The sequence below is a fragment of the Polypterus senegalus genome, chromosome 15 (assembly GCF_016835505.1).
Source record: "Polypterus senegalus isolate Bchr_013 chromosome 15, ASM1683550v1, whole genome shotgun sequence".
Classification (NCBI taxonomy): Eukaryota; Metazoa; Chordata; class Cladistia; order Polypteriformes; family Polypteridae; genus Polypterus; species Polypterus senegalus.
Window position 1 is genome coordinate 3,119,094 of NC_053168.1, and position 27,465 is coordinate 3,146,558.

At 42.7% G+C, this 27,465-nt stretch overlaps 1 protein-coding gene across 4 annotated transcripts in view; it reads left to right on the forward strand.

Moving 5' to 3' along the window:
- LOC120515362 (collagen alpha-6(VI) chain-like) overlaps positions 1-27,465 on the forward strand; it is a 325,957-nt gene that overhangs the window by 221,724 nt on the left and 76,768 nt on the right. For all 4 annotated transcript variants that reach the window (XM_039736240.1, XM_039736241.1, XM_039736242.1 and 1 more), the window contains exons 28-34: positions 278-328; positions 14,368-14,403; positions 15,115-15,177; positions 17,971-18,033; positions 20,612-20,647; positions 20,730-20,766; positions 21,854-21,865. In XM_039736240.1, the coding sequence (XP_039592174.1) occupies positions 278-328; positions 14,368-14,403; positions 15,115-15,177; positions 17,971-18,033; positions 20,612-20,647; positions 20,730-20,766; positions 21,854-21,865 (298 nt within the window). The remainder of the gene's footprint in view (positions 1-277; positions 329-14,367; positions 14,404-15,114; positions 15,178-17,970; positions 18,034-20,611; positions 20,648-20,729; positions 20,767-21,853; positions 21,866-27,465) is intronic.

A 27,465-nucleotide genomic window follows, 5' to 3' on the forward strand; every position in this document is an offset into this window, starting at 1 on the left:
AATCCAGTGGAGTTGGCAGCGAAGGAGGGAATTCTTAAAATAAAGTCGCCCTGTTAGTCCGCTGTGGCTTTACGACCTCTAATTCTGTAAATTTCACTTCTGAAATTAGATGACGAGTCTGAATGGAGTGTTGTGAAAGCGAATGTTTTAAAGATTGATTTCTAATGGGGACTTGGTCTTCATGGGTGCCGTGTGTCGAGGGCTGGCGGTTTTGTGCTTGTTTTTTGAACATTCTGACCAATTTAACGTTGACGTGTTTTTATTTTTCTCCCTGCAGGGTTTCAATGGCAGGGATGGATTTGGTTCACCGGGACAAAAAGGAAAGAAGGTAAGAGTTACAATGAATTCCTCCGTATGTGTACTGCAGGCTGTCTGTGGCAGTGTGTCGATAATCGATTTATATGACGATTTACTGCACTGAATATCTGAGTTGTCATTAATTACTAACCTGTTAAAAAAAAAAAAAAATTGGCGAAAGAAATGAGATGATTGTTATGATTTTTCAGCTTTTTTGTGATCTTATTTTCATTTTTGCAATTAGTCGAAGACTAGCTGAAGTACGCTGCATTGCCCAGGTATATTTGTACAAAGGGGTGAGGAAAGAAAGCAAAAGTATCTATGCTTTTTAAACGGTGACCCTGTTATTATCGCTAGCCGTCCCAGCTGTCATCCACTCTGCCTCTTTCGCGAGTCGAGAATTTGTTCTTTTTGGGTCCGATTGGATTGCAGTAACTCCTTGTAGGGTGGTCACCATGAATGCCGTCACGTCTGACTCATCCTCGTACACAAAGAACGATAGACACTTGGAATGAGCGACCAAGTAATGTGGTAGGCAGTAAGACGTTAGGGACTTTCAAAACTCGACTCGATGTTTTTTTGTAAGAAATAAGCGGGGAGGACTGGCGAGCTTTGTTGGGCTGAATGGCCTGTTCTCGTCCAGAGTGTTCTAATGTCCTTCTTGCAGCACATACTGGTGTGGCGGAAGTGCTGCATGGGCACACGGGGACACTCTGGGCGTACCTGCTTCCTGGTCCGGCAGCACTTCCTGATGTGGGGAAAGTGCTGCACACCATGGCATCTGAACCATCCCAGCGTGCCCTGGCAGTGGCCGCGGGTCCCCACAAGGTTGAGCACATAACAATAGAACAATGATTAGACATTAAAATATAATATTGAAGGGCGGAGTGGTGGCTCTGAGGTGGGGATTTGCACTGCCAATCTGAAGGTTGCCAGTTCAAATCCCATTAACACCAAAGTGACTCAACTCCGTTGGGCCCTTAACCTGCAATTGCTCTGTCCTGGGTGTGACGTTAATCTGCACCCAGCCCTGCAAGTAGGCCCGCCAACCTGCAGGGAAAAACCTAGGGGTTGGTGGCAGAATTGGCACTCCAGTCACCATAAAAAAACTCCTACTGGTTCCACTCCATCTGAACTTGTGTGGTGCTGAGGTGTCACCCGTCACAGGGCTGCCCTCGGGTCTTAATCTGGGGTCCTGAGTTGGTTTGTCATGTGGTGGGTGCGGCAATGCTCTGTATCAGCGCCCTCCTCTTAAAATATAGCGTTCTTTTTGCTACAGAATAACTGAAATGCATTAATCATCATGAAGAATAAAATAACAGCTTCAGCCTTTAAGCATAAGCTCAGAAGAATATGAAACTCGACACTTGCTGTTAAAACCCATTGCGGCACTTCTTGTGTGATTTTAGGCTATATACAAATAAACTGTATTGTATTGTACTGTATGCCAGGTGCCCATCGGACCAGGGTTCAAATTCAACTCTTGCAGTGGTCATCTGAGGTGCCTTAGCCTTTGTGTCTGTCCGTTCTCCTCTGACCAAGCGTCCACAAAACTGGCGCTCACTCGAAGTTTTCTCTTTTTCAACTGGAGAGACTGCCATGTGTGAAACTCCCAGGAGATCAGCAGTTACAGAAACACTCAAACAGCTCGCCTGGTACCAACAATCATGCCAGGGTCCAAACCACTGAGCTCCCATATTCTGGTGTTTGATGTGAACATGAACTAAAGCTCTTGACCTCAGTCTGCAGGATTTTAGGCGTTGCACTGCTGCCTCGTGATTGGCTGATTAGATAGTTGCCCGTGTAAGCCGGTGTGCAGGCGTTCTTAAGGATTTACTAGGTGAGTGTATATAACATTGGCAGAGTGGAAAGGGGATGAAAGTTGAGCAGGGAATGACTGGAGTTTAAACCAAAAGCTTAAATTCATTGATGAAGAGCTAATAATTAACATGGCAGTTTTCCATATTCTCTCTTCCAGCTGCCTCACATCAACATTCTGGTTTCCTTGACAGTTCCATGCTTGACGAGTTCATAACGTCTGATTTTGCTTCTGCTTTATAAAATCATTTCACAAGCAGCTGCTGACAGACCTCTGGGCTGTGCATTCGACCCTCAGCACTTCCATGGCTACTAATGCTTTCTGTACGGAGATCTCTTCTCCTAGAATTATGGAATGGCATGGCATGGATGCCTAAAAATCAAACATTGTGAGACAAGGCGGGTCAGTTTAGTAATAATGGCATGACTCAGTTGAGCAGCGCCCATTACTTTGTGTCCAGGACATCATATATGGGGTCAATGGTTACGTCTTTTGAGTAAAATCTACTGGGGCAATTCTGCGTCAAGGTTTCCCCGATGCCAATGAGTGTGCCACGTTCATTCTGACTGAGGGACTTTATCCACAGAATCACAACCTTGACAGTGACGTCACACCAAGTGTGTTCAAATCTGTTTAAACCGTAACCCCGTCTGGTCCCCTACTCAGATAGGCCTGGATGCCCATCAGCCATGCAGTGGGGAAATCTTTGGCATATATTGTGCCTTTCACAGACCACAAGGCCCTTTACAAAGAAGACAAGACTACGGAATTAATAAGAATAAAACAAAAAAACAGAAAATGAGAAGGAAGTAAACTGTGAAGATGAAACCCATGGAAGGAGAGGGGAACCTAATGGGTAATTTGCTGTTTAGTTTGGCATTTTAAGTTAGATGACTTGGCAATAAGACTGGCATTCAATGTTAGACTGATCAACAGTTAGACCGGCATATCAGGATCGGTTGAGTGGGAGATCGAATGGCATTTCTAGTTTAGTGATTGGCAATTGGAATGGCATTTTAAATTAGATGACTTAACAAACAGACTGGCATTCTACGTTAGACTAACTGTTCATTAGGCTGGCATTACAGATGAGATGGGAACTGAATTGCATGTTAGAACTGCATTCCAGTTTAGACTGACAGGTGACTAAAATATTATGCCAGGTTTTGGTGACTGGCATATACAATGGTATTCCAGACAGGGTGTCTAAAAGATGTGCACATTGGCAACACTAACTTGGCACAGTTTGTGTGTGTGTGTGCCCTTCAATAGACTGGCACCCCATAATAAGTCTTGTTCCATCCTGCCAGGACAGACGCAGACAACCCGTGACTCTGAACTGAATTAAGATGTGAATGGTATGGCTGGCAGTGTGTTCTCCAGTGACCCAAAGCTGCCAGCTCAAAGGTAACCCCCTATAACAATCGATGACACTTCTGCCAGCTTTCTCTCTTCCCTACACACAGTATGTCAAATTTAAGTTTCCACAGAATTACACACCCTGGACACAATTTCACCCCATCTGCCCGTCTGTGGGTCAGGATGTGAGAATTGTGGACAAGAATACTTCAAGTCTCAGATCACTCCATCGAAATGAAACTTTACTGGCACTGGAAAATACCAGGGCCTGTTGACAAACATTCTGGAAGGTTCTTCTCTATGGAGATGACATACAGTCAAAGTAAAAAGTACAATACAATACAATCCAGTTTATTTTTGTATGGCCCAAAATCACACAGGAAGTGCCGCAATGGGCTTTAACAGGCCCCGCCTCTTGACAGCCCCCCAGCCTTGACTCTCTGAGAAGAAAAGGAAAAACTCCCAAAAAAAAAACCTTGTAGGGAAAAAATGGAAGAAACCTCAGGAAAGGCAGTTCAAAGAGAGACCCCTTTATAGGTAGGTTGGGCGTGCAGTGGGTGTCAAAAGAAGGGGGTCAATACAACACAATACACAGAACAGAACAAATCCTTAATACAGCATAATAATAAACATTTTAGAAGTACGGAGCAGAATTTAACAGTAGATGATATCCCATAATAAGATTTGGATATTTTTAGAGTCCTGGAGACCTCATCCATCAAGCTGCCTCCCCATTTGGCCATTCCACGGCTGAAACGCTTGCTCGCCAGCCAATCCGATGAAAGGACCCCTCTTTCCCATGATTCCTGTGATCCTCCATCAGGGATGACTTTACCACAGGCAGGCAAACAACTTGGCAGGTGGGCCGTGGCACCAAGTGCCACATTTGAGTACCGAGAACAGAAACAGAATAGGTGAGGGTTAGTAACAAATTCTAACAATCATGTAACTTATGTTTTAATGTTACTTATGTTTTAAATATGTGAACCCTTTGGAATGATCTGGTTTACTGCATTGTGGTGGGCTGGCACCCTGCCCGGGGTTTGTTTCCTGCCTTGCGCCCTGTGTTGGCTGGGATTGGCTCCAGCAGACCCCTGTGACCCTGTGGTTGGGATTATAGCAGTTTGGATGATGGATGGATGGATGGTTTACTGCATGAATTGGTCATAAAAATTCTTTTGATCTTCATCTAAGTCACAGGTCCTGATCTACACAATGAGTTTAAGCCAATGACACACAAACAATTCTACTCTTTCACGTCTTTATTTTACAAACGCATTCAACGTTCACAGTGGTAGTGGAAAAAGTAAGTGAACCTTGGGATTTAATAACTGGTTGAGCCTTGTAACCGCAGATCAGACCTGCACATCGTGCGGGGGGAATTTTCGCCCATTCTTCCCTGCCGAACTGCCTTAACTCTTCTGTGTGTGGCTTTCTCTCTTCAAGTCATTCCATAGGATTGAGACCTGGGCTCTGACTGGGCCGGTCCGCAAGGTGCAGTTGGTTCTTCTGAAGCCATTGTGCTGTGGATTTGCTGTGATGTTTGGTGTCATTTTGTCCTATTCCATCACCCAGCCTCTTCTGAGCTTAAGTTGATGGACAGACACCCTCACATCATCCTGGAGAATTTGTCACTAAACTTGTGAATTAGTTTTCCCCTCAATGATGGCAAGCTGTCCAGGCCCTGACGCAGAAAAGCAGGCCCAAATCCTGGTGTTCCCTCCACCATACTTTACTGTAGGGATGATGTTTTGATGTTGATATGCGGTGCCCCTTTTACGCCAAATGAAGTTCTGCTTGTTCCTCCCAAATAGTTCAATTTTGGTCTCTTCACTCCACAAAACATTTTCCCAGTTAAGTTGTGGAGTGTCCAAGTGCTCGTTCAGTGAAGTTCTTTTTTGATAGCAGTGACTTCCTGCCATGGACTCCTTTCTTGTTCAATGTTCTGCGTATAGTTGACTTGTGAACAGAGATGTTAGCCAGTTCTAATGTCCTCTTCAAGTCCTTTGCTGTCACTCTGGGGTTCTTCTGTACCTCATTGCTGACTTTGCGTTGTGCTCTTGGTGTCATCTTGGTAGGGCACCCACTTCTAGGCCGAGTAGCCACAATACCAAATGGTCTCTATTTATAGACAACCTGCCTAACAGTAGACTGATGAAGATCTCAAATCTTTGAGGTGACTTTGTAACCCTTTCCAGCCTTCTGTAGATGAACAATTCTCCATCATAGTTCTTCAGACAGCTCTTTTGTGTGAGGCGTGATTCCCATCTGAATATGCTTCTTGTCCAAAGCTCACACTCAAACTTTATTGTGTTTTTGATCAAAGAAAGCCATTTTGGGCCACCGCACCTCTGAACTCGTTTCATTAAATGGACTCCACGTGTGCTCAATTCGGACTGCAATGAGCTTTTTAAAAAGTCCTTAACTTAGGGTTCACTTACTTTTTCCAACCTTCAGTTTCACAGTTTGAATGACTTATTCAATATGGTCAACAATTCTGAACATCTGTGTGTCTTTAGTTCTAGGAGACTTTGTTTGTTCATTATTGGGACTGACATGAAGATCCGACCATGTTTTATATGGGAATTAGACATAAATCGAGAGAATTCCTAGGGGTTCACATACTTTTTTACTTTGACTGTATGTAGTCATCTCCATAGAGAAGAACCTTCCAGAATGTTTGTCAACAGGCCCCTGGTATTTTCCAGTGCCAGTAAAGTTTCATTTGGATGGAGTGATCTGAGACTTGAAGTATTCTTGTCCACAATTCTCACATCCTGACCCACAGACGGGCAGATGGGGTGAAATTGTGTCCAGGGTGTGTAATTCTGTGGAAACTTAAATTTGACATACTGTGTGTAGGGAAGAGAGAAAGCTGGCAGAAGTGTCATTGATTGTTATAGGGGGTTACCTTTGAGCTGGCAGCTTTGGGTCACTGGAGGACACACTGCCAGCCATACCATCCACATCTTAATTCAGTTCAGAGTCACGGGTTGTCTGCGTCTGTCCTGGCAGGATGGAACAAGACTTATTATGGGGTGCCAGTCTAATGGAGGGTACACACACACACTGGCTCTCCCACACTGTGCCAAGTTAGTGTTGCCAATGTGCACATCTTTTAGACACCCAGCCTGGAATACCATTGTATATGCCAGCCACTAATACCTGACATAACATTTTAGTCACCTGTCAGTCTAAACTGGAATGCAATTCTATTTGGCAATCAACGAAACATGTAATTAAGTTCTCATCTCATCTGAAATGCCAGTCTAATGAACAGTTAGCCTAACATAGAATGCCAGTCTGTTTGCCAAGTCATCTAATTTAAAATGCCATTCCAATTGCCAATAACTAAACTAGAAATGCCATTCGATCTCCCAATCAACCTAATCTAATATACCAGTCTAACTGCCGATCAGTCTAACATTGAATGCCAGTCTTATTGCCAAGTCATCTAACTTAAAATGCCAAACTAAACAGCAAATTACCCATTAAGTTCCTCTCTCCTTCCATGGGGTTCATCTTCACAGTTTATTTCCATCTGCTTTCTGTTCTTTTGTTTTATTCTTATTTATGCCGTAGTCTTGTTTTCTTTGTAAAGGGCCTTGTGGTCTGTGAAGGGCACCATATATGCCAAAGAGTCACCACTGCATGGCTGATGGGCGTCCAGGCCTATCTGAGCAGCAGTGAGCCCAGATCAGGGTGGGATGCCAGTCGTCCCTGGGCACTCGCACTCACACCAGGCCGATTAGCTTGGCCAGTCAGCCCAACCTAAGCATCTGTGCCCCCTCACTCTGGAAATCATCTTAATGAATATTTTAAACGGAAGAGCTGAACTTCATTTTCCAGTGGCTGCGTCTCTGCCAGGACCTTTGGATGAAAGAAGCTCTTGGATGAGATTGGATTCCCTGAGCTCAGCCGACGTCCACCTTGTACAGCAATGTGCTTAGCGTCACGTTCTTGGTCCGGAGTGCCGGTTGGACTTCATCCCAGACAAGTCCTCAAAGCGCGCATCCCACCGCCTGCTGTCAGCTTTACATCCTGGCGTAGACCAAAGGCTGCCATCTTCATCCAGTTATTCAGATCTATTTAAATCCAATTGCCTGTCACAGTCACTGGGCTCGGGTGGCATTTTATGATAGAGAAGTGCCATTCCACAGAATGCCAAAGTTTGGGTAATGAGGCTGGAAATTGAAAGTTTCTGTCATTGATTATTAAATGGGCAGATTTTCTTCGTAAAGAGACGGCAGCATTTTATTTCAAGCTCTCCAAATTTCCAGAACCTTTTAATCCAAATCACGGCTGCAGCGAGCAACAATCCTGGCAGCGTCAGGAGGCAAAGACAGGAGCCATACCCGCAGGGGGTGCCAGTCTAACATAAACGTACACACCCATGGGGAGACAATTTAGAACCAGGCCTGGCATACCATTGAATACACCAATCACCAAAACCTGGCATGACATTTTAGTCACCAGTCAGTTTAAACTGGAATGCATTTCTACTTGTCAATCGACAAAACAAAAAATTAAGTTAAATTAAGTCAGTCTCATCTGAAATGCCAGTCTAATCACCGATTAGTCTAACCTAGAATGCCAGTCTGTTGGCCAAGTCATCAAAACTAAAATGTCATTCTAATTGCCAATGACTACTGTAAGCCAGGAATGAATTGCCACTTAGTCTAACATGGAAAGGCAGTCTTATCACCAAGTCATCTAAGTTAAAATGCCAGGCTAACTGCTTAAACCAGGAATGCCATTCTAATCCTCAATCAACCTATCTTGGAATGCCAGTCTAGTTGCCAAATTGCCTAGCCTAAATATGACATTCTAATTGCCAATAACTAAACCAGGAATGCCATTCTGGTTCCCAATCTACCACACTTGGAATGCCAATCTAATTGCCAATCAGTCTAACATGAAATTACAGTCTAATTGGCAAGTCATCCAATTTAAAATGCCATGCTAACTGCTAATCACTAGACCAAGAAATACCATTATAATCCTCAATCAATTTAAGTTGGAATGCCAGTCTAATTGGCAGTTAGTCTAATAGAGAATGGCGGTCTGTTTGCGAATTCGTCTAAATTAAAGTGCCATTCTAATTGCCAATGAGTAAACCAGGAATGACATTTTGATTCCCAATCTACCTAACTTGGAATGCCAGTCTAATCGTTAAATAGTCTAACATGGAATGGCAGCCTTATCGCTTGGTCATCTAAGTTAAAATGCCATGCCACCTGCTAATCGCTAAGCCAGGAATGCCATTCTAATCCTCAATCAGCCTAATTTAGAATGCCAGGCTAATTGCCAAATTGCTGAGCCTATAAATGCCATTCTAATTGCCAATAACTGAACCTGGAATGTCATTCTGATTCCCAATCTATCTTTACTTGGAATGCCAGTCTAATTGCCAGTTTTTCTAATATAGAATGGCAGTCTGTTTGCCAAGCCATCTAAATTAAAATGCCATTCTAATTGCCAATGAATAAATCAGAAATGCCATTTTGACTCCCAATCTACCTAACTTGGAATGCCCGTCTAATCGTCAAGAAGTCTAACATGGAATAGCAGCCGTATCGCTTGGTCATCTAAGTTGAAATTCCATGCCAGCTGCTAATCACTAAACCAGGAATGTCATTCTAATCCTCAATCAGGCTAACTTGGAATGCCAGTCTAATTGCCAAATTGCTGAGCCTAAAAATGCCATTCTAATTGCCAATAACTAAACCAGGAATGCCATTCTGGTTCCCAATCTATCTTTACTTGGAATGCCAGTCTAATTGCCATATTACTAAAGCAGGAATTGTGTTCTAATTCTCAATCAACTTAACTTGGGGGGCCAGTCTAATTGCAAGGCAACTTGCTTAGCCTAAAATGCCATTCTAATTGCCAATAATTAAACCAGGAATGCCATTCTGATTCCCTATTAACCTAACTTGGCATGCCAGTCTAATTACAATGGAATTTCGGCTTTAGTAATATGGCAATCAGAATCTGGATCCCTTAAATGCCAGCATGTGAAACATCCAGGAATTGACTTTGCTTTGGTGGAAACATGGAATACGAGCCAACACCATTTGAACCCACCATTTACCTGACACTGTGCAAGCCACTGTACAAATAAAACAATTTCTTGCACAAAACATTTACAAACTTCAATAGTTAACTCAAATGGAAAGAAACACTCTACAAAGTAACATGGATATCAAACAGTGCAAGTGGGGCAAGTTTGACGTATTTACGAATTGACAAACAGCACAGTTACCAGTCTATATGCTGTACGACCAGTTTGGAGTGACCCTGTTCCTAAGTGAGTGATCCTAAGTTTATTTAGGATCTGAACGCTTTGAGGAAAGAAGCTGCGGAGATGGCGTGTAGTTTGGGTCACCATAGACCTGCACCTCCTCTCTGATGGCAACTTAATGAATAGATGGCTGCTGGGATGGCTGGAGTTGGCTGCCATCTTTTCTGCTCTCTTTTTGGCTCTGACGATGAACAGATCTTTTAATGTTGGGAAATAACCGCCAATGATATTATCTCATCTGAACAAATCACCTGCTGCAACTGACTCTTAGATAGGGTGGAGGCAAAAGAAAACCAAATGGTGATGGAGGAGATCACAATACTCTCAATGATGGCTGAGTAAAAACTCAACAATGTCCGCCTTGATATGCTAAGCTTCTTAAGCTCGTGAGGGAAGAACAATCTCTGCCTGGCTTTCTTGATGATGGAGGTGATGTGCTTGCCTCATTTTAATGTGTAAAGTGGTCCCCAGGAATTTCAACGACTGAACGACCACAGACACAGTTCTTCCATTACTTTGCAAAGGTGGACAGTGAGAGACTTGTCGGCGGCTGTCAATCCTCATTTCCACTGTTTTAATAGCATTGAGCTCCAAGTTGTTACAAGAACCCCATTCCATAAGACGGCCCACCTCTCCATCATAGGAAGACCTGTCATTACAAATGAGACCCACTATGGTTGATTCGTCTGCAAACTTCAGGATTTTTACAGATTTGTCCTTGGATCTACAGTCATTTATATAAAGTGAAAACAGGAGGTGTAGAAAGAACACAGCCTTGGGAGGAGCCTGTGCTAAGTGATATTGGATCTGACAGATAAGGACCCAGTCTCACATACTACTTCATACTTATATTCATACTCATGCTACTTCCTACCAGGCAAGAAACTCATAATCCACTGGCAGACACCACACGGAACACCTAACTGGAATAGTTTACTCTGAACCACCTCGGACCAATGGGATTGAAGGCCAAGCAGGAATCCACCAACAAGACCCTCACGGACAGTAGGTGTTAGGCAGGTGCAGGTGCTGAAGAACGTAGTGGAGGAGACATAAATTAACTGAATCCTCCACTGAGTGCCCTATATTTGAACTGAAGTGGATCAACGAGAGGATCAGAGATGGAGTTTAGGTAGAAAAGCACGGGGCGATCAAATACTTTCATCACCTCCGAGGTCAAAGGCCTACGGTCATTTAGTTCAGAGATTTTATCCTTCTTGGGAGCTGGAATGACGGTGGCTACCTTAAAGGAGTTGGTAAGTGGGCCTAGCTGGTGTTGAATATGTCAGTGCAGACGGGTGCTAAGTGGTCTGTGCAGTGTCTAAGGGTCCCAGGTAAGACCCCATCAGGACCAGATGCTTTCCTAATATTCTGTTTCCTGAAAGGTTTTTGTGACTCCTCTTGCTTCACAGAAAGTAAGAGGAGTGACTGGGAGGAAGGGAAGTTGAAGAAAGTGAATTGGACTTCGATCCTCAATCAACTTAACTTGGAATGCCAGTCTAACTGCCAGTTAGTTCAACATAGAATGCCAGTCTGATTGGCAAGTCATCTAACTTAAAATGCCATTCTTCTTGCTGCATTAATAAACCGGGAATGCCATACTAATTCCCAATTAACTTTTAACTTAGAATGCCAGTCTAATTGGCATCGGAAACAGTGTGGGGTGGCCATGCACTTCTCTTTGGGACGAGCTCCAGTCTTCAAATTGTGGCGGAGGGGCTCGGGATGAGTGACATGTCCCATCTGCTTTGTCGCGCTGACCCTTCTGAATGCTTGGACTAGGCCACCGCACTGTATCTCTCTATGGTTTCTGTTAAGGCGTTCATGTTCTTGTATGCCTGTCTGCGAACTGGCCGGGCGAGGAATTTGGGTAGACCATTCATTTGATGATCACAGGCCATCTGTTCTATGACATATTTGTGTCATTGATATCGGGCCATAGCCATTGACTGGCTTTTCCCCACATGTCTTATGCCTGGGGTCTAGTTGACTGCTCATGGTCGAGGGGCTACTCTTGGCATAACCTCACCTGCTGGTCTGCAGACACGCCATACCATTTGAGAATATCCGATATTAGGATATCATAGATGGTCATAATAGGTGTGTTGCGCTTCCCCTTTCAAGAACGGGTCTAATATGTTGACCCAATGGTGCCTCACTTCTGTGCGCTCAAAGATGAGGAGATAATGACTCGATGTCGCTGTTCTCCTGCAATGGGATGTGCACTTGGGATGGAACCCAAGACCAAAGGCCAGTCCTGTTGGATAGTGACACAAGCTTCTGCCTGAGCCTCAGACTCGGTGAGTTGTGCTCAGGTCTCTCCTAACTGGACCTTTAGTCTCTGAAAACTTAGCCAATGGTTGTTAGGTCCTGCTCTTCGGTCATTTTGAGATATTGTCCTGCAGACTACGCCAATGTAAAAAGGAGAGCAGGAGACACAAAAATGTTTGGGGATGGCCATCCTGTATACTGAAGTCTCCGCAAAAAGAAAACACGTAGTTACAATCAAGTTCAAAATAGGAACTGGTTACAGAGATTTTTATATGGCCAAGACAGGAAGGGAAAGGTCCAGGGAAGTCGGAAAGAGGAAGTGATGTTTTCGTTATGTGGAATCTGTTTGGTAAGTAGTCATCAGGAATGGATGTAAGTGACATCATCAGTGGAAGGGTTGATGGTGAAGTCACTGCTTGGGTGGTTCTTCTGCTGATCTGCAGAGGGACAAAAGGAGAGCTGGTCCTGACTCCACCAACCTCTGGTTCAGCTAAGAAATAACATTAATTTGAGCCTTCCAACCTTCTACCAATCGCTCGTATGTGACAACATTTTAATGGCGACTTCTTGTACTTCACCAAAGAACTTTAAACTCTAAGTGACAGGCGGATGCTGAATTGGCGCAGGCACTGAGCGCCTTGCTTTGTGTATCAATGGTGTGAATTTCGGGATTTTTTAGCAAAGTGAAACACACAAGTTTTTTAGTTTTGCACAAACCGTTCTGCTGCTCTCTCGTGGGTTCTAGCGGTGTGAGCTCGGTGGGCATTTGAGACACAGCAATACTGAAAGGAATATGGGAGAAAGTGGCAAACATGGAAATGCCAATAAGTGAAGGTGAGAGAGAGAGAGATAGAGATGAACACAATTACTAGCAGCCACACATTTGACATTCTTTTCCTCTTTCTCTGCCCCCTGGTGGAAGCAAATGGTACTGGGTGTGGATGAATGGGCCAAAATCGCAAGTGTTTCGAATGTTTATAGCAGAGTTTAATAAACAAAGGGTCTTTTGGGTTGTAGGTTGCCACCTTTGAGTTGTTTGAGGTTGTGAGTCACCATTGTAATATATGTGAATGGGTTGTGAATGATTTGCAAAGCGTGCCGCAGGTTTTTAAGCGATCGTCATGACTCCGCTCTGACAAAACGTGATGAATGGCAATTCTTTAAGGACCCCCACTCTTTGACAGTCGCCATTACTCTCCAAGGGGAAACAATTGTCAAGGATTTGGAAGACACTAAAAGAGGCAAGATTGGGTTGAAAGGAAAAAACTTTAAGAAACCCTGGTTTATAGGGTCTCTAGCTGTGCTGCCTGTCTGGGATGAGTTGAAATCTAAATAATCAATGTAGAGCTCAGTGTTTACTGAGGATGCCTTGGGATCTTTAATGACCACAGAGAGTCATCATCTCTATCATATGCCATTTGATGTGGGATTCATAAAAGCAGCATTAATGTTTGTGATGCACCATTTGTTGGAATGACAGATGCACATGACTCTGTTATATGCCATTTGGTATGGGATTTATGAAAGCAGTTTTCATTTTTGTGATGTGCCATCTGTTGGAATGGCAAATGCAATACATTTATATGCTGTGTGGTATGAAATTTGTAAAAGCAGTGTTAATGTTTGTGATGCACCATTTGTTGGAATGACAGATGCACATGACTCTGTTATATGCCATTTTGGCATGAGATTCAAAAAAGCAGTTTTACTTTTTGTGATGTGCCATCTGTTGGAATAGCAAATGCAATGCATATGTCTCTGTTATATGCTGTGTGGTATGAAATTTGTAAAAGCAGTGTTAATGTTTGTAATGCACCATATGTTGGAATGACAAATGCACATGGCTCAGTTATATGCCATTTGGTATGGGATTTATGAAAGCAGTTTTAATTTTTGTGATGTGCCATCTGTTGGAATGGCAAATGCAATACATTTTACAATACAATACAACTGTTTGTGATTATCCATCTTTTGGAATGACAAAGACAATACATATGTCTCTGTGATATGCCATTTGTTATGGGATTCATAAAAATAGTGTTAATTTTTCTGATGTGCCATTTGTTGGAATGACCAAGATATTACAACAGGAGAGACACATGTCTGTTTATTAAGGTAGATTATTGTCACGTGTGCAGAGTACAATAAAATTTTTACTTGCATTTTATTAGCTGGTATGTGCCTAATAACATACAGGCTAATTTAGAGAGAGGATGGAAATGAATGCGGTTCAGGACAATAAGGTTAAAGGTGAACAAAGGCACAATGCTCAGCTTCAACTTTGCTGTTCAGCTAATATTTTGGAATTTTTTTGCAGGGAGAAATGGGATTTCCAGGATACCCTGGACCTCAGGTATTTGTATTTTTAACTCTTTTCCCTCTTGCCTGGTAGAGTGAACCACTGGCCTGATTTTCCCGAGATATCTCAGAGGGTTTAACCAAATCTCCTTTTATGGACGCTGATACGCCAATGGGTGGTCCACATGCAGCCATATTTAGCTCAGTGGTACAATTGGTGGCTATTATTCAGGAGGTCTCAAGGTGGGACAGCATCACTCTGAATGAATTGCTCAGGAGAGACAGTCTTGCCAGTCTCTGTAATGCCATCGGTATTGTTTGCCAATACTATTGGAGTGCCAATGCTATACAGAGTCGTCCTTCACCCAAGGGTGTCTCCAGGAGGCTCCACATGTGGAAACAAGACTCACAGCTTGTCTAATGAGTAAGCAGTCGTACTTCTGGTGTGACAGGCCTTGGTGTTGTGGAGTGGTTGGGTGGCAGCACCAGTCCTACTAATTTCTGCCATGCTGACTATAGGCTGATGTTAAACATATTTATTGTTTGGTGGCATAGGCTGCAGTTTGTTTGGGTAATGGCTTGACCTTCTAGAGGCCTCCAAGGTGAGCTATAGGATTAGGTGCAGAAAAACTCTGCCATCAAAGCAGCTGCGTACCAATGCCATGTCCATACCGGAGTGAAAACTGTGGTACGATAAACTTGGAGAACATCTTGTTGACCGAGCACCAGCCATACTCTCCCTAACTGCTTTATGTTTGATTTTCAGGGAGATGACGGCGATCCCGGACCTAACGGAGAAAATGGATTGAAAGGCATTCGTGGCAGAAGGGTAAGGTGAACGTTAAATGTAGACCACTCAGCTGTTGGTCAAATGGGAACTGAACATGGACGGGGTCCAGAAAATGGTTTTGAAGGAACAACCCAATTGTGTGGCTGTGAGAAATCATTAAAAAGAATTTCTGGAGAAACCATAGGGAGGAAAACTCAACATGGGGAGGGAGGGACTGAACTGGGAAGATGAAAAATCAAGTGCCTTGGCGCCAGGAGTGCCAACCACTGTGCCGCCCAATTAAAACAACTAGCAAAACAAGACAACATCACCCCAGTTATGAACAACAACGTTACAAAATGTTTGATATTGGAAGAAAGTCATTTATTGCCCCTTTTATCTTACAAGCCACAATGAAGATGAATTTTCAGGCTTACAAAAAAACCCTGTTATGATGTACTTGCGTTTAAAAGAGTCTTCTCCATCGCCCCTTCGCTTTTGGGAACATAGTTGATATTCCTCTTAGGGCTTTTTGATTATGGAGAATTTATTCCTTACGTTTATTTTATGTGTAGGATTTGTTTTCTTCATACTTCCCATTCTGTCGTGAAGTTGATGACCAGAAAAGCCCAATGGGTCTTGTCATTGACGTGTCTGCATGAGGATCAGCACATCGACACTGCGGATTCAAAACAGAATCTTTTCTTGTGCTTCTTTGAGATCTTCTGTTCGTGGCTTTAGAGGTTTGCTGATAGTTCTCGACGATGAGTGTGAGTGTGGATTGGCGTCCCATTCAGGGCTGCTTCATATTTTGAGACCCTGAACTGAATAAAAGAAGAAATGGATAGATAGGCAGATTCTTAATCAGTTTGAATATTTCACTTATATAGGAATATGATTATGATTATGAGTATGATTAATTATTGGGATCAATTGTACCATTTTATAGAGAGGTAAATGGTATCTCCTTTGACTTTAGAACAGAGTCCCTTTCGGAATAACGTATGTCATGAATAATCACGAGGACAGAACGGTGGCACAGTAGTCACAGATGCTCCTCCATAGCACCTGAGTCGCCATCAATATGGAGTCTACATGTTCTCCTTGTTTTCGTTTGGGCTTTCTCATCAAACTCACAGCACAAAGACGTCAGTGTTAGGGTGACTGGCAGCTCTTAATGGGCCCCATAGAGGTGTGTGGAGTCAATGATGTCAGGCGTGCAGAGGACATGTGTGGTAATCAACGTGTGGCACGTCGGCACTCTCTGGTGCCCTGATTCACTTGAAAGGTGCTTTATGATAGACAGATAGATGAGAAAGGCACTATATAATATATAGACAGACAGATAGATGATGAAGGCACTATGTAATAGATAGATAGATAAATAGATAGAAAAGCATTATATAATGGATAGATAGATAGATAGATGAGAAAGGCACTATATAATATATAGATAGACGGATAGATGATGAAGGCACTATGTAATAGATAGATAGATAAATAGATAGAAAAGCATTATATAATGGATAGATAGATAGATAGATAGATAGAAAGGCACTATATATAGGTTTATAGGGTCGCTATTGTCACATGTTCAGAGCCCCGTGAATTTCCTTTTTTGCTTGTGCTAATCAACACAACTTTACCTTGAAAATTCCATCTCTTCTACCTTAAATAATTACCTGAACCTTGAGGCATCCTGAGTTGAAAAATCGCAGAACACCCCTTTGCTGTGTTCTTGTGCCAGCTGCATGGCTACATGGAAGCATTTATGACTAGACAGAGAACTTAACAGGTCAGCTCATTTACTACATTTTTCCATGCAACACAGCAAAGGGACTGTCAGCTAGCAGAATGATTTTAGTGTTAAACAGCCACATTCCCCGTGTTGAATTACTTCTTGTTTTCATGACCAGCTGCCAATTAACAATGAGATACAAATCAGGGATGGAACAAAATGACCCAAATTACTCATGGAGCACAGAGAAGTGAGGACAGAGCCAACTCGTCATTTGTCAGTCCTGTGAAGAGTGAAGACCTCGTGGTCCAGCAGTACAGTGACGCCACATTGTAATGGAAACAGAGCCGGCGGCGTGGCGGGAAGTTGGAGGCTGTGGACTTGAAACTCTGCGGCTGCTGTGTGTTCATGAGCAACTCACTTCACTTGTGTTTTCTGTCAGTGTATTTTATAAAGCCTTGTATGACATTATGGCTTGTAACTGTTTTCATTCAACCGTGGCAGGCACTTTTTATAATCAAGAGTTTGTTTGCTGTCTATCTATCTATATAGTGCCTTTCATATCTATCTATCTATCTATCTATCTATCTATCTATCTATCTATCTATCTATCTATATAGTACCTTTCACATCTATCTATCTATCTATCTATCTATCTATCTATCTATCTATCTATCTATCTATCTATCTATCTATCTATCTATCTATCTATCTCTATCTATCTATCTATCTATATAGTGCCTTTCATATCTATCTATCTATCTATCTATCTATCTATCTATCTATCTATCTATCTATCTATCTATCTATCTATCTATCTATCTATCATCTGTCTGTCTTATCTTTACTAGAATACTCTGCCTCCTTATCTATCATAATAATTTAAAGGCGAATGTCTTTATTGTCTATTAGTAAAAAATGCTACTTTTTCTTATCCTTATACATTTTTTGTTTATTGTGTTTCTTTACGGTGTCCGTTTTGCAGAATATCCTTGTGTTTCTGTAGCAGAAGTTTTGTTCCAAAGTCTCACTCAATTCTCATGTATGTGTAATTGGTAACTGTGCCAATAAAGTGACTAAAACTGAAATTTGTGGAATATTTTTCCACATTTTAGGGGAATGCCGGTAATCCAGGTAGACCAGGAGAGCCAGGAAGTGAAGGTCCCATGGGTGCCAGGGTGAGTATTAAACTCTTGTGCATGTGTGTCTAAGGTGGTGATTGTTCCCAGTGCAGTGATGTACCTCACGTTGGACTGACGTCCACCACATCTTATAAAGTGTCACCTCATGAAAGCACAACAACATTGTGAAAAATTATTAACATTGTGTAAAACTAGTCATAATAAATAAATAAATGAATAAATAATCCAATTACATTTACCACTCCCTCTCAGTGACAAGTGACGTCTCCCGACAGGCACAGCCAACCCTCATCTAGCCTGTGCCCCTCACCCTCTCTCCTTTGTAATCCACCGGGACCCCCCAAACCTTGGTCTGTCTCCTATCCGCTGTCACTGCACACCCTTAAGGTGGCCACCCACCCAGAGAAGTTGGTCGCCGCTGTTCTAGAAGAGTTGAGCTGGAGCAACTAGATGACCCTGATGCGGCAGCTCCTCCACAATTCGGCCTCCATATCCTTCTCGATTCCTTCCTTCTTGTTTTTATCCCCCTGTGTCCTCCCTGTTCCCTGCTTGTGTTCCTTTATGCACCTTCTAGGGTTGTAGGTGCTCTGATTACAGCCTTTAGAACTCCAATGAGGTAATCAACCAAACCACACGTGTCTTCAAGTTATCCCCCGTGGGGCGGATTGTGCCATCAAACGCATTTTGTCATGATAAAGTCCACACACCTACGCCACATCAAAGCCTGGGCGTCCCTTTATTTATTTCTTTGAAATGGTGCAACTCCACAAACCCCGCTCTTCCTCAGATTCCTGTAGATGAAGCCGAGGGCTGGAAAATTCTAAATGCCATGCAGGAATGTGTAGAGTATCACTTCTGTCTTTATACATCTTTAGGATTGCAGTAGTCATCATAAGTGGCAAAGCGGGCACAGAACTACCAGAACAAGCACAACACATGGCTAACAGCTCAGCAAAATGTTCACCTATGATAAGAAACGAGTCCAATGAATTATTTTGTTCAATCAATCACTTCAGTTTACCACAGGTGGACCTCAAGCAAGTTCTGGAAACATCTCATGGAGAATTAAACCCAACAGGAGGCACCTGAGCACAACTTGAAGTGCCACAGCAAAGGGTCTGAATACTTCTAGAAGGAGAGAACATCAGAACAATCGAGGCGAGAACAGGCCATTCAGACCAACAAAGCTTGCCAGTCCTCTCCACTTATTTTTTCCAAAAAAACATCAAGTCGAGTTTTGAAAGTCCCCAAAATCTTACTGTCTACCACACTACTTGGTCGCTTATCATTCTTTGTGTGAAGAAAAACTTCCTAATGTTTGTGTGAAATTTCTCCTTAACAAGTTTCCAACTCTGTCCTCGTGTTCTTGATGAACTCGATTTAAAGTCACCGTCTCGATCCACTGGACTAATTCAGTTCATAATTTTAAACACTTCAGTCATGTCACCTCTTAATCTTCTTTTGTTTAAACTGTAAAGGCTCAGCTCTTTGAAATCTTTCCTCATCACTCATCCCCTTTAGCCCTGAATCAGCCTAGTCGCTCTTCTCTGGACCTTCTCTAGTGCTGTTTTGTCTTTTTTGTAGCCTGTGGACCAAAACTGAACCCAGGACTCCAGATGAGGCCTCACCAGTGTGTTATGAAGCTGGAGCAGAACCTCCTGTGACTTGTACTCCACACATCAAGGCGCTATATAACCTGATTCTGTTAGCCTTCTTAATGGCTTCTAAACACTGTCTGGAAGTCGATAGCTTAGAGTCCACTATGACTACTAAATCCTTCTCATGAGGTGTACTCTCGATTTTCAGACCTCCCATTGTGAATTAAAACCTAACAAGACCTAAACTTGATGCAAGCGCTAGGCTCAGCTCTTTAAATCTTTCCTCATCACTCACCCCTGTAGCTCTGAATCAGCCGAGTCGCTCTTCTCTGGACCTTCTCTAGTGCTGTTATGTCTGGTGGGCCCCAAACTGCACACAGTATTCTAGATGAAGCCTCACCAGTGTGTTATAAAGCCTGAGCAGAACCTCCTGTGACTTGTACTCCACACATCAAGGCGCTATATAACCTGACAGTGTGTTAGCCTTCTTAATGGCTTCTGAACACTGTCGGGAAGTCAATAGCATAGAGTCCACTACGACTCCTAAATCCTTCTCATAAGGTGGACTCTCGATTTTCCGACCACCCTTTGTGTATTCAAACTTAACATTTTTACTTTATATGTGTAATTCTTTACATTTATTAATATTAAACTTCATCGTCCACAAATCTGCCCAAGCCTGTCTGCTGTCCAAGTGCTTCTGTGACGATATAACGGATTCCAAATTATCTGTTAATCCACCTATCTTGGTATCATCTGCAAACTTACCAAGCTTGTTACTTCAATTCCTATTTAAATCACACATACATATATATATATATATATATATATATATTAAAAATAGCAGCTGCCCCTGCACTGCCCCCTGCTGGTCACCACTCTTAATTCTGAGGAGGTTCCTCACACCATCACCCTCTGCTTGCTGTGTCTGAGCCAATTCTGCACCCACCTACACCTAACACTCTGAACGTCCACTTCACTGTTGTCTGACTGCATCTTCTTTGCTTCATCTCCAGGGTGCAAAGGGACCCAGTGGAACGAGAGCAATGAGTGTAAGTGACACATTTTCTGTCCTTTTGTGAGAGGTGCCAACGACGACTGGACATGTCCTAATATTCTCTTTTCTCTTTGTAGCCTTGTGAACTTGTTCAGTTCGTCCGGAAAAACTGCCGTAAGTATGACCAATACTGACCTTCAAATGAAAATTGACAATGGTGGCACTGCAGTTGACGGGTTAGTACTGCCACTGCCACCTCACAGCTCCCACACCCAGTGTGTCATTCCCAGCCAGCGGTGTCACTCTCTCTCATACTGAGTGGTAACTTCCATACCACCCGGTGTAAGTGTCTGTGTGCCCTCTTCCTGTGCCCGGTTGGTTCCTGTGTTGTAGACGAACACCTCGGCTCCTCAAAAGACCAAATTGGAGAGCATCTAAGAATCTTCTAACTTGTAACGATTACTTCACAGCCGCGTCATCTCTGCACAAAATTCCTTGGTGTCAACTCTCATAGTTAACCTCGGACTTGGAATTCTGTGTGATTTCGGCATCATTTTTCATCTAATAAGTACTCTTGTTGTACTTTACGCACCAGTGTTAAAAATCTATATGCATGCTGTGAGATTGTAATATAATGGGTTTAAGCAGACAAGCAGATCTTATAAAACCAGAAGATTAAGGAGGTTAAATTAAAAATGAAAAAAAAAAACACAAATGCCTTTTTAGTTTGTAGGAGAAAACCTCGCTTGGACATGAAGCGTTCAGGGCAGCAGTGGACAGGGCCTACACTGGCAGCGTCAAGTTTAAGTTAGGATCCAGCCTGGGTGACACTGCATCAAGGCACACACAGACACACAGCCCCTTACACTGGGGCACACGTCTTTGGGGGACAACCTGAGTACCCGGAGTAGAACATGCAAACCTTACATAGACGGTGACCTGAGCAGTGACTGAACACAGACCACTGGAGCTGTGAGGCAGCGGTGCTAATCACTGTGCCACCCAAAACACCTTGAATAAAGTCTGACAGTTTAGTGTTCAGGTAAAATAAAAATAATGAAGTAGAGGATTTGACCTTATTTAGGGGCTTTGGAGTAGACCCCTGACCAGTGGGATTCATCAGAGGCGCACAGTGTAAAGATTCTAAACTCTGTCTGATAGATGCCTATAATAAACTTCAGAATTAGTTTCTAAAATTGAATGCATTTTGGTGAAACTTCTCTGTTTTTTCATATTTTTTTTTATTCTTTCCCTACCACAGCCTGCAGTGAAGGTAAGACATTTGACATTTTTTTACTCTACCTTTGACTTTGGGAATTTTTGGAAGAAATCTGCAACTTTAATCTGATCCCGATTATTCTGTACAAAGCTATCAGAAAAGATGGGTGAATTTGGGGGGCCAAACAGGTTATAAATCACAAATAGGTGCAGATTCTAGAATGGGGGGCCGTCGCAGGATGCATGTTTTTGTTCCAATTCACTTGTTTCATTTGAAGCAAATATTTGGAAATAATTTAACTTGTTATTAAATGTTATGCTTTTTACTGTTGTCATTCTACCATGTGGGGTCTTTCTTTTTGTTTTCCAACGATATCATTTAAATGACACGCACTTAGCTCCTTTTTGAATGTTGGCTTTTCATTATTTTTTCCTGTACTGCATATTTATGAAGCCAATACTCTACATTCACAAAACAAAATTTTATATGGATATATATGAGGAATGTTCAAAAGTTTCCACACTTTTATATTTTCGTTGGAAACGGTGAAGGCGGGAGGAGTGGGCATTAAATTGTTGGTACGACGCTAGGAAAATTAAAGATGACTATGGAGAAAGCGATATAATATTTTTTTTAAATTTTTAATAAATAGAGTTAAAAAAAGTGTGAAAACTGTTTGAATGTCCCTTGTGTGTATATTATGTTAACACTAATGGTACTGCTATCTAGATACTTATATACAATATTTGTGGACAATTTATGTGTGGATAATACATGTGTTGAGCATGATGGCGAACAGGTTGAGACATTCCTGCAAATCATCATTCACATATGAAGTATGTTTCGTGAATAAATTGTTTCTGCCATTCAAATGTTACCATAATATATATAAATATACTGCCACAATAATGAGACATACTCTGATAAAGGTTTGTGGCAGCCACCCGTATATTCTGGTATCCTGGCTGCAAAGTCGTTTTTTATCAAAATAAACAGCACTGATGTGCATACAAATGAGTCCAAAACAAGACCGAGGATTTAGGGAAAAGGGGACAGGCTTTTAAAGGGGAAGACAGGAAGTGAGGTCATAAGGATCAGGTTCATGTTCTTTAGCCATTGGTTCAAGCCTGGACGTGACATCACAGGGGACGCTAGCCGGTAAGGTCTCCTTCCATTGGCTCGGTCCCGGAAGTGACATCAAGAGAGCCAGATGGAATCTCCTGGTAATGGTCTACAGGAAAGAGAGAAAAAGAGACACTCTGCCAGCTCCTGGCATGCCTCAGAACTGCCGTCACTCAAGCCCTTTAGCTGCCTCCCATGCGCACGTGTGTGTGACAATAAATATACAGTATATATATATATATATATATACTGTGTATACACACTGCTCAAAAATATTAAAGAAAGACTATTGCATCAAGTGAATGAAACTTATGGGCTGTTGATCTGCTCAGTGAAGTAGCAGAGGGGCTTGTTCTTCAGTTTCAGCTGTGTTGGTGCACTAGAGGGGGCAACAATGAGACGACCCCCAAACAGGAATGAATGAGTTAACAGGTGGAGGGAGGCCACTGACATTTTTCCCTCCTCATCTGTTTTGTCACTCCTTTTGTATTTGGCTACGGTTAGTGTCACTGCTGGTAGCATGAGGCCATACCTGGACCCTACAGAGCTGGCACCGGTAGTCCAACTTCTCCAGGATGGCACATCAATATGTGCCTCCCATTGCCAGAAGGTTTGCTGTGAGATTCCAGGACACAGACAGGCAGTTCCTCTAGGAGAGCTGGACAGGGCCCCTCATAGATGGTCCTTAACCCATCAGCAGGACCCACCGGTATCTGCTCCTTTGGGCAAAGAGGAACAGGATGAGTGCTGCCAGAGCCTACAAAATGACCTCCAGCAGGCAGGCAGGCCACTGGTGTGAATGTCTCTGAGCAAACAATCAGAAACAGACTTCACGAGGGGTGCTTGAGGGCCTGACATCCTCTAGTGGGCACCGTGGAGCTCGATTGGTATTTGTAATAGAACACCAGAATTGGCACCCTGTGTTTTTCACAGATGAGAGCAGGTTCACCCTGAGCACATGTGACAGACGTGAAAGGGTCTGGAGAAGCTGTGGAGAACGTTCTGCTGCCTGTAACATCAACAACAACATTTATTTCTATAGCACATTTTCATACAAACAGTAGCTCAAAGTGCTTTACATAATAAAGAATTGAAAAATGAAAGACACAATAAGAAAACAAAATAAATCAACATTAATTAACATCGAATAAGAGTAAGGTTCTTTGGCCAGGGGGGACAGAAAAACAAAAAAACTCCAGACGGCTGGAGAAAAAATAAAATCTGTAGGGATTCCAGACCATGAGACCCCCTGACCAGTCCCCTCTGGGCATTCTACCTAACATAAATGAAACAGTCCTCTTTGGATTTAGGGTTCTCACGGAAGGGCTTGATGATGATGATGGTCACGTAGACTTCTGCCTTTTAATCCATCCATCATTGTTGGAGCATCATGAAGCTTTGAGTAGGTGGAGGTGGCGCAGGCCACCACCACAAAGAAACAGAAAAAGAGAGTAGGGGTCAGTACGGATTTTAGAGCCACCATGAATAGTTATTATGATGAATTGAACATGACTGAACATCATTTAGCATGACTGGTTTGGTGGGGGTCAGTGACGGTCTGAGGAGGCATATCCATGGAGGGACTCACAGACCTCTACAGGCTACACAACGGCACTGCAGGATTGCCATTATGTGTTGGGATGAAATCCTTGGACCCACTGTCAGACCCTATGCTGGTTCCTCCTGGTGCATGACAATGCCTTGCCTCATGTGGAGAGAGGATGAAGGAAATGATACTATTGACTTCCCCTCTACCACCCACACTCACTTGCCTGACCTCAATCCAATGGGACATTATGTTTTGCTCCATCCGATGCATCAGCCTGTCCAGGAGCTCAGTGATGCTCTGGTCCAGACCTGGGAGGAGATACTTAAGGACACCATCCGTCATCTCATTAGGATGTTGTCAGGCATTCATTCAAACTACTGAGTACGATTTGTTGTTGCTGCAATGACATTTTGGCCAAATGGACTCAGCTACCTGCCTGCCGCATCATTTTTTCCCTTTGATTTTTGGTCCCTCTGCAGTTTGATCATTTTCATTTCCATCCTTTAGTTCCTCACACGTCACCATTTCAGTTCATAGCAGTAGAGAGAGCCAGCAGGATTTTTTCCCATTGAGATCTGATGTGTTTTCAAAGTGTGCCTTTAATTTTTTTCAGCAGTTTATATAACATACACAGACACATACACAGTGTTGAGCGGCACAGTAGTGCAATGGCAGTATGGCTGTCTCACAATAAGGACACCAGAGTTTGCATCCCTGGTCCTCCCCGCGTGGAGTTTACATGTTCTCCCTATGTTTCCTCCCACTGTCCAAAAACATGCAGGTTAGGTGGATGGATAGGTGACACTGAAGTGGCCTATGTGTGTATGCTCACCCTGCGATGGACTGGTGCCCCATTGCCCTGTGATTTTGCTCCAGATTAAGTGGGCATAGTGCTAAGTATGGTATGGCATATATACTCTATACTGTATATGTAAACTAGTGATGTAGGATTGTAATTAAAACCAACATATTGAATTTGTTTGATGTGATTGTATATCAATCTCTCTCATGCTTTTCTAATATATGGTGCCTTTCACATATCTATAACATAGATAAATATATAACTAGTGTAATTGGCAGGATTAGATCTATCTATCTATCTATCTATCTATCTATCTATCTATCTATCTATCTATCTATCTATCTATCTATCTATCATTATACAGTCATATGAAAAAGTTTGGGAACCCCTTTGGATTTTTGCTTCTCATTGGCTGAACTTCCTTTTAATATCTGACATGCCTTATGAACACAGCAGGATTTCAGCAGTGACATTAAGTGTATTGGATTAACAGAAAATATGCAATATGCATCATAACAAAATTAGACAGGTTCATAAATGTGGGCACCCAACAGAGATATGACATCAATACTTAGTTGAGCCTCCTTTTGCTCCTTTGAGCCTCTCGACGCTGTCCTCCTATAGCCTGTGATGAGTGTCTGGATTCTGGATGGAGGTATTTCTGACCATTCTTTCATACAAAATCTCTCCAGTTCAGTTCAATTTGATGGACAGCCTGCTTCAAATCATCCCATAGATTTTCAATGATATTCAAGTCAGGGGACTGTGACGGCCATTCCAGAACATTGTACTTCTCCCTCTGCATGAATGCCTTTGTAGATTTCCAACTGTGTTTTGGGTCATTGTCTTGTTGGAATATCCAACCCCTGCGTAACTTCAACTTTGTGACTGATGCTTGAACATTATCCTGAAGAATTTGTTGATATTGGGTTGAATTCATCCGACCCTCGACTTTAACAAGGGTCCCAGTCCCTGAACTAGTCACACAGCCCCACAGCATGATGGGACCTCCATCAAATGTGACAGTAGGCAGCAGGTGTTTTTCTTGGAATGCGGTTGTTCTTCTTCCGTCATGCAAAGTGTTTTTGTTCTTACCAAATAACTCCATTTTTGTCTCATCAGTCCAAAGCACTTTGTTCCCAAATTAATCTGGCTTGTCTGAATGAGCATTGGCATACAACAAGCGACTGTGTTTGTGGCGTGAGTGCAGAAAGGGCTTCTTTCTCATCACCTTGCCATACAGATGTTCTTTGTGCAAATTGCGCTGAATTGTAGACCGATGTACAGATACACCATCTGCAGTGAGATGTTCTTGCAGGTCTTTGGAGGTGATCTGTGGTTGTCTGTCACCATTCTCACAATCCTGCCTCTCCATATGCCGCTCCTGTATTTTTTTGGCCTGCCAGACCTGCTAAGTTTAACAGCAACTGTGCCTGTGGCCTTCCATTTTCTGATTCCATTCCTTACAGTTGAAACTGACAGCTTAAACCTCTGAGATGGCTTTTTGTAGCCTTCCCCTAAACCAGGAGACTCAACAATCTTTGTTTTCAGATCTTTGGAGAGTTGCTTTGAGGATCCCATGCTGTCTGTCACTCTTCAGAGGAGAGTCAAAGGGAAGGAAGCACAACTTGCAATTGACCACCTTAAATACCTTTGACCACTCATGACTGGACACTCCTGACTATGAAGTTAAAGGCTTAAGGAGCTCATCAAACCAAGTAATCAGCATTGAGCAGTGACAGGCATTCAAATCAGCACAATGACAAGGGGACACACATTTGTGCACAGCCAGTTTTTCACATTTGATTTAATTTCATACAACTAAATACTGCGTCACTAAAAATCTTTGTTCAGAAAACACCCCAAGTACTCCGATGTTCCTATGAAATGAAAGACATACCACGGTTATCTTTACTGTTGAAAGGAGAGTCAATTATTATGCAGGCTGAGAGGGGTTCCTAAACTTTTTCATATGACTGTACATATTTCTGTGGTTTATTTTCTCTCTTACATTAAATTGATCGTTTGTACCAGTGTGTGCTTTGTTCTGAGCTTGGCACTGGCCTGCGTCCCATCTGACCCAATGAAATGTCCCCAGTAAAATCACTTGGTGTCTCTCGGCTCCTGCTCTGTGCCTGATGCTGCTCAGATGAGCTCCATTCACATCTCTGGCCTCAATGG